Source organism: Micropterus salmoides, unplaced genomic scaffold, assembly GCF_014851395.1.
Source record: "Micropterus salmoides isolate LMB-PRFRI ecotype aquatic unplaced genomic scaffold, ASM1485139v1 Ms_hic_scaffold_10, whole genome shotgun sequence".
NCBI lineage: Eukaryota > Metazoa > Chordata > Actinopteri > Centrarchiformes > Centrarchidae > Micropterus > Micropterus salmoides.
The window spans coordinates 16917130-16924866 of record NW_024040041.1 but is presented as its reverse complement, the minus strand read 5'-3'; the positions used below and the strand labels follow the sequence as shown (position 1 = coordinate 16924866).

General features: G+C 40.7%; 1 protein-coding gene across 1 annotated transcript in view; it reads left to right on the top strand.

Moving 5' to 3' along the window:
- The first annotated feature begins 457 nt into the window (after positions 1–457).
- The window catches only part of baiap2l1b (BAR/IMD domain containing adaptor protein 2 like 1b), a 33727-nt gene continuing 26447 nt past the window's right edge, over positions 458–7737 (top strand). Inside the window, exons 1-3 of the mRNA XM_038699536.1 lie at positions 458–789; positions 3492–3567; positions 3895–3981. Coding sequence (XP_038555464.1) covers positions 739–789; positions 3492–3567; positions 3895–3981 — 214 coding nt within the window. The 5' untranslated portion in view covers positions 458–738. The remainder of the gene's footprint in view (positions 790–3491; positions 3568–3894; positions 3982–7737) is intronic.

Sequence of the window (7737 nt, the reverse complement as noted above, 5' to 3'; positions counted from 1 at the left end):
AGTAACTGAAATTATTGAAGGATGAAAGAAAATTCATTTTAAGGATGTCATTTAGCCTAAAACTACGGCTAACAGTAGTTTAGTGGTGGTAAAAGATTCACAGCAGTTGTAGATTGATTTCTTTTGGGCCAAAACACATTTAAAAAACTTAATCAAAACAGGTAGGCTACCAGTCAAGGCTTTAATGACACCTGAAGACGTTAAAAGGTCCACGTGTTCAGGTGTCACACTGGTAGGAATACTTTGTGTTTGGGTTTCCTCAAAAGGTTGCCACACATTGTAATGACACAAGACTTTTTAAATTTCGTTAATTAATCGTTAGGTTTACTTTGAAAGCAGCCAACCGGAAAAAAACGCTTTATTCTTTGACTCCGGCCAGCTTGACAGCTGTCCACCTTTCCCTACCTCCGCAGGCCTCCTCCCCCTCTCTGAACTAACCACCTACAACAAGTTTGACAGCTCAGCTTTTTTTGTGTTCACACGCAGAGCAGCGGCAGCAGCAGGCAGCTGGACTCCCCTCTTCTGGGCTTACTTTTATCTCTTCCCCTCAGTTTTATCGTTTTTTGTTGGCATGTGTGTGTCTCGCGTCTCCTGCTGGTTATGAGGAATTTCATGTTTCCGTAGATTTGGTCACTTTCCCCCTCTCTTGGACCTTTTTTTTGTTGTTGGCGTTGTTGTAGTTTATCGTTTTTAAATTATTTTGTCTTTGTCGGCGGTTGCGAGGGATCTAAGTTAAACATGTCGAGGAACACGGAGGAGGTGTACAAGCTAACTGAAACTACATACAAGGTGGGTGTGCAAACAACAGGTGAAACAGTTACAGCCACTGTAGCTCAACTATCCAGCGACTGTTTACCTGAAGAACATGCAACAGGTGTTTTTAATTAGCCTCAGTGTATATGAGGAGCCAAGCTAGCTGAATAAGGTTCACTAATTTTACAGGCAAACATGGAGTGAAGGGTAAACTCAACCTGGAATCAGTTTGTCTTCTTCTTTGGCTGATAATATAGCAGAATATTATGATAATATAGTAGGCTATGTATTAAAAATAAGTGTCAATATTGTAAAACAAGTTACTTTTAACATTTAAGTAGGATCTTAGGGTGCTCTTTGGGGATCCCTGGGCTGGGTTATTAGTATAACCTCTTCTTCATTTACCTCTTGATCAGTAAAATGCCCAGAGTACAGACAGACTGCAGTTTAATGCTGCAGTTTTACTTGGGATTCAGACTTCCTGTGAGCCAGTAACTGACTATTAATGAGTTTGGATCAGTGGTTTTGAAGAAAATTGCCCCACCCTAGGAGTGCCATTTCCTCATTAAAGAGCTGCCTTGGTTGATCAGCATCATTTGAATTGCTCTTTAGTGTAATCTGGCATCTGTGCCATCCAGTAATTAACTTGAATTTATCTTCTAAAGAAAAGAAAGCTCTCTGGGTGCTTTGAAAGTGAATTGCTGTTGGACAGTGGGGAAAGTGTCCTTCAGAACAACTTTAATAAATATTCACTTGCTCCATATTAAGAATTAAGGGCTTGTGTGTGAATGTGTCTTCATCGGCGTTAAAAGAGAAATTGAATCAATGAAAAATACAAAATATACCTAGTAAGAGTGAGCCACACTCCGATTCACCAAATAAATTACCACGCTGTATCGCCAGGTCTGCATGCTGCACTCCACAGGTGGCAAAGTGAAGGGGAGTATGTATGAAGAGGCTGGAGGGGAAGAGAGGAAACACATTTAGCTTTCTTGAACAACTTTTATCCACTGGCTTCCTCCTGGGACAGCCCCCACAGCTCCTTGATGTGATGAAATGCAGGAAAAAGACTCCAGGTTTAATAATTTAGCTGGCTGCATGTGTTGTGTGGTAAGATTATACAGCAAGGTAGCCATTACCTCTGGCTCCTGGGGGAGGATGGTGGTGACCCCAAACAACCGTTATTATATTGGCCTTTAAAAATTGGGAGAGGATCTCATGACACTTCCTGGCTTATGGTTGCTTAGACTCGGAGCTACTGACATCACTGTGGAATTTGTTTGTCTCACCTTATTATCGACGATTTAGAGGCCCGAATTAGAAGGAACAACCTGTGACTTTGAGGTTTCCCCGAAGGTTGCGAAGACAGGGACGCTCTTGAATTTCTGGAGAAATGCCGAAACTGACTGTCCAAAAGGGCTCGTCATTGAATGGGCACATCGATACTCTGGCTGTGCATCAAGTTGGCAGGCCAGCGAGGGATATCATTGCCATCAAGTTCCTGTGTTTTTGAGATGTCTGAGAGCCAACGCTCAGTGAGAGAGAAGCAGGATATCAGCAGAAGGAGCCATAAAATTGGGATTATTCCTGACTATACCAGAGCGGTGGAGATGCAGAGGCAAAAGTTTAGGTAATGCAAAACAAAGCTCCACAAGCGACGTGTGAAATTCACTCTGGTGTACCAGGCTACTCAAAAAAATCAAAGGATCAGATCAGTTTGACAAGGCTCTGCACAGTATCAGCAAGCTGTGACCACAAGTACTGCACCGCTTTCTGATAGACAGGCACTTCAACTAAGGATGGAGTCCAGGGACTTCCATCCCTGCATTTTTATCCACTGTCAACTCCTTTTCTAGATTCTCGGGACACAAAATGAATTGGTCTGAGTATGAAATTCTTGCCCTAACAACCAAAACCTTATTCCAACCAGGCAACTTTAGGTGGTCGGATCAGGATTTTGAGTATATCGGAGCAAAAATAGAGAAATTTAAACTAGACAAAGGGAGAGAAACCAATGGCTTAGCCCCATTCCATGTACACACAAGCGCCTACACACACACATGCATTTTCTCATTTAGTCCCATTGCAACAGAGCCTCTTTTCTACCCTTATGTTATGTTTGTGTGTATTCCTATACAATTCAAAATTTTTTCTAAATCGGTCAGCCTCCTATCTGTAGCTTATGTGTCATTTATTGACCTAAGATCTGAGTCAGAGGTGGGTGATGACCGCTGAGCTAGAAGTGCTAAGGCAAAGACATGATATGGATGTTCGTTCCAATCTGTGCCATTGATCAAGGAATGTTAAGAATGAGGACCGGCAGACTGGCTATGTAAAAAAACAAATTAGGGTGTTGGGAAAATCTTTTCTTCTAATGTCTTCATTGTTTAATTGGTTTTGTTTCCTCTCCTTCTTGTACTTGCATTCTTTCTTTTCGTGTGGCAGTAAATATTTTTCATTCTTCAGTCTTGTGCTGTTTTCCACGTAACATGTAAGACTGCTTGCAGGGCATGCAGGTGAATTTGTGCCTTAAGGTCACAAGTCGTAGTTAATAAATTGTCAATAGGGTTTTACATGACTGTGTGCATTTCATTCTTCCCCACCTTATTCACATCTGTTTTTACTCAGTTTACTGGACAATCACTCACCTGATAACCCTGAAGTGTTTCAACAGCATAACAATTTAAAACCTTGAATGAAATAACTAAATGTCTCTCCTTTTGTCTCCACCCACCCAGAGTGTTATGGATCACTTCAACCCAGGACTGAGGAATCTGGTCAACCTGGGCAAGAACTATGAGAAATCAGTGGCTGGTGAGCAATTTTACTAAACGAATTAACATTTACAGTAAATTAGAATTTAGAAAAACAGATGCTTGTGATGAGGAGGTTAAAGGATGGCTGGGAGAGTAAAAGCTTTTACTGCTGAGCTGGTGTCCTTTATTTGTTCACTCCATTGTAAGTCTTAGAACCAAGGCTCATTAAACATATTTGGTGTTTTGCCTTACAGGTTTTGTTTGAATAGAATTGAACTTTTTTTGTTTTGCAAAGGTATACAGGCCAAATTATAGTACCTTTTAGATATTATTTAAGGTGTTGTTCAGTGGACAAATATTAATGATCATTTCATCATTTTCCCAGCAATGACCCTGGCGGGAAAGTTGTATTTTGATGCAATGTCTAAGATTGGGGAGAGTGCTGCAGTGTCTCCCGTCTCCAGAGAATTAGGTAAGTTTCCGTGTTGCCCTGTCCTCTGGCTCTCTACTGGGATAAACTGGGGGGAATTTGCATAGTGCAGAGAAGGTTCCTGCTTTCCTGAAGTAGTTGTTTATCTCACTTTGGTCTCCAAAACATTTATTGTTGGTTTTCAGGGCTGCATATAAACAGTATATATCTGTAATCAATATAAGTAGAGGAAATTTAGGGAAGACATTTTCTGGATAATTTCTTCTACATCCTGGCCATCAGACATCAACAGTTTCTCATTGTACTATTTATAATAAATTATGTTATATAATTTTTTAATTGTAGTGGTTTATTGCAGTTTTATAGAAAATTTATTCAAGGAAAATATCAATACAGTAAACGGTAATAAATGCAAGATAAAGCAAGGTAACATAAATACCTCCAGTCACTGGCTTAATATTCTGCCAGCCTGAGCTCATGATGCAAATAAGTCCATCTACAAAAAGTCCTGATGGCCAAACCAGTTCACCTTCAACCTGGACAGAGAAATGTGTAGTGAGTCTCATAAAGAATATAATTTGATAAACAGTGCTGAATCCATGTGAATCCTTAAATGTAGCCTACAACATATGAAAACCAACTCCAGTTATTTTATTAGAAGTGCTTGTGGCGTGGCTCTTCAGTTAAAGGCATTGCTGCTGAATTTTGAGCTAATTGGTGTCCTGTTTTGAAGAAAGAAGGTAAACGAAAACAATAAGTACAAGCATGTACTGTCGGATGTTCTCATTATCATTGAGATGCACAAGCCAGGGAGCACTGCAGCCTGGCAGCAGTTACACTTTGATTAATGCCAGCATGATGCTTGTGATGCATGTACTACTGTGCGCCTGCTAAGCTTAGACATATACCGTGGCTGGGTTTGTTTGGTTCACTGTTTGTTTCTAGCCATCTCCCCAGGCGTCCGTTCCCACAAGCTCATTTGCAGTCCAAAGATGTCTAGCGTCCTAACTCTTTGTCACTAGTGGCATACTTTGATTTAACCGCTGTATGTCTCTCAGCTCCCCTGCTGATTAGCAGCAAAACTGCTAATTAAATTCAGCAGCACAATGGGAAGTGCCACCTGGTGTCAATTTCCTGGCACACTTAAAGTAATACTGTGCCCAAAAAATGAAACATTCAGTGTAGACTTGAAGGTTGGCTGGAAAAGTTTGTAATTTTCTCATAAATGAAGCGCTCAAATGAATTCATGTCCATAACAGTGTGATTATAAATCCACATCTCAGCTTTCCATCTGTTCAGCATGTCGGAAACAGTCATTGTTTTTGTTGCAAAGAATGGAGTGTTTGGACAACTGTGAAGGGACAATGCTGCAGGAGAAATTTCAGTGGATTTGTGGTACTTTTTCAACCACGGTCAAAACTTCTCAGCCAACAGCCAGCTTTGTCGAAGACTTTATATGTGTCTACTGTATTTTAGTCTGTAATCTTCCCTCATTTAGACTGACATATATTATTATAGACGTTTACTAACTGGTTTGTCATCTGTTATAAAATATACTCAGTGTGCCGGTGATGCACTTTCAGTATCTAAAAGGCAAACTGGCCTGTCATCTATTTAAGGGATGACAAGGGCTTAAGACTGCTGGATGTTCACCTAAAAATGTGTTGTTGGTTCCTGCTGTAAAAGGGCCTTAATTAGAGCATTTTACAGTAAACCAGGTCCTCTTACGGTGAGCACAGCTTGGAATATGCTTCCTGTAATAGGAAGTGAAGAGGAAATGAGGGGAGGGACACAAACAAACTGCTGATTATTATCATTGTCCATTTAAGTAATTAAAAAAGTCCCCCTTTTTTTTTTTTACCCAATAATCATCTGATAGTCACCATAAGATAAGATGACAGATGAATTCCCCTTTTTTGAAAAATGATAAATCCTACACATGATGTAGACACTCCATTAGCATTACAAAACAGTTTTTAAATGGTAAAGTCATAATGTCCCAGCTGAGTCGCACTCACCCCTGACCTGTGGACTCCAGCACCCATTAATCTCTGTATGAGACAGATGGACAGAAACAGGGAGAGGCACTCTGGTCTTATGACATATCAGTTAGTCTGAGTCATTATGGGAGATTATGTAGTGCAGGGGTGATTAAATACACACTACAAACAGTCATCTAAACTAATGAACCGGGCCCGTAAACCCAAATGCATTGTAACTGGAATCTGCACCACACAACCCCATAACCAGCCAGGATGTCCAGCCGCTTAAAGAATAATAAGGACACAGAAATTCTCCTTAGAATCGTGAGGTGTTTCACAAAGAATAAGGAAGTCTCCGCATCTTGTTTCTCAGCCTGCTAGTGGACGTAGTGAAGCTGCCCCGTCAGAAACCTGAGCTTCAGTGACTCATTGCCAGCCAGAAACCAGATACTCTCGAGAGGCAGTGGAGGACTGGAGCACCTCGTCCTCCTACCTTCTCCCTTTTAATTCCTTTGGTCCCTCTCCCTCCTCCTCCTCTTCCCCTGCCAGAGTTCAGATGTCAACAGTTGTTTCATTCATGCACTCTGGTATCTGACCTGTTTCCTTTTTTGGTCAGATCGGGATATATAGACACCATACGTTTGAGCCTTCCTGTGTTCAGCCTGTATATCTTATAATTGTATTTGAAGTCTTACTGATGCTGGAAACTAAAACATGTTGTTGGTTACCTCTGAGAATTTTGACAAGGACCCTGCAACTGCTGCCACAAAATCTGAAGAGTACTTAAAGATATAATACGTAACTTTTCTGGATTAAATGTTTAAAAACGAGTAGTTGTGTGCTTTATACAAAATGTTTCTATTTTATTCAAGGTAACGTTATGTTTCATGTGGTTGCCTGACAATGGCGTCATATACCTTTTGCCCATATGTCAGCGTTGTGGTTGTCTGGCAGAAGCTGTCATAAAATGACTGTTTATCTAGTGTTAAGCCACATTTATTAGATGCACTTTTTAGATCTTGGCCTTTTTTAACTATATATTCTAACCGGATGAAGGGTTTTAGGTGTCTGCCGAACACTGATTTTTAGCATGCAGCTGACTGCAGTAAAGGCAATTGTGGTGAAGACAACTCCCATTGTACCATGCTACTTCAGTGTCATCAAACTAGGTCTTTTGTTACTGTCTTGATGTGAGAAAATGACATACTGTGCATTTAACACACTGTGAAACACTATGACAGTGCAGCATTGTGTTATCCGCAGGCAACTTAAACTCATCCAATCTTGTCCTTTTACCGCGCGCGCACACGCGCGCACACGCACACACACACACACGCACACACACGTGTCCTTTTGATGGTCCTGGCCTGTTCAAATGGCATCAGGCCCACTTTACATAATCCAAACATGTTTGCATGGTGTGTCAGGTGGCTCTCTCCGATGCCAGGATTATTTTGCCCACAGTCAAAAACTGTGGAAGAACTGTGGGCCGCTTTGCATGCTACCAGCAAAATGTTGTTTTCAAAATCAGCTCAAAGTAGGGAGGAGTTATATATTTTTTTTCTCCCTTTTCTATTTTTTGCACACATTCAGTTCTGTTTATTTCACTCTCAGACTATATTTTACTTTGTGTTCTACTTTATCTCTGTTCCAAGGTAGCCACAGAGCTCACTGCACAAGAATGGAGCTTGATAACATTTTTGTAATGTTAATATCTGTTGCAATCAAATGATCATTGTTCATAGTATGCATTTTTATGATGACACAGCTTATTTTCTGCCTTTCTGCAAACACACACACTTGCGTGATTGGCAGT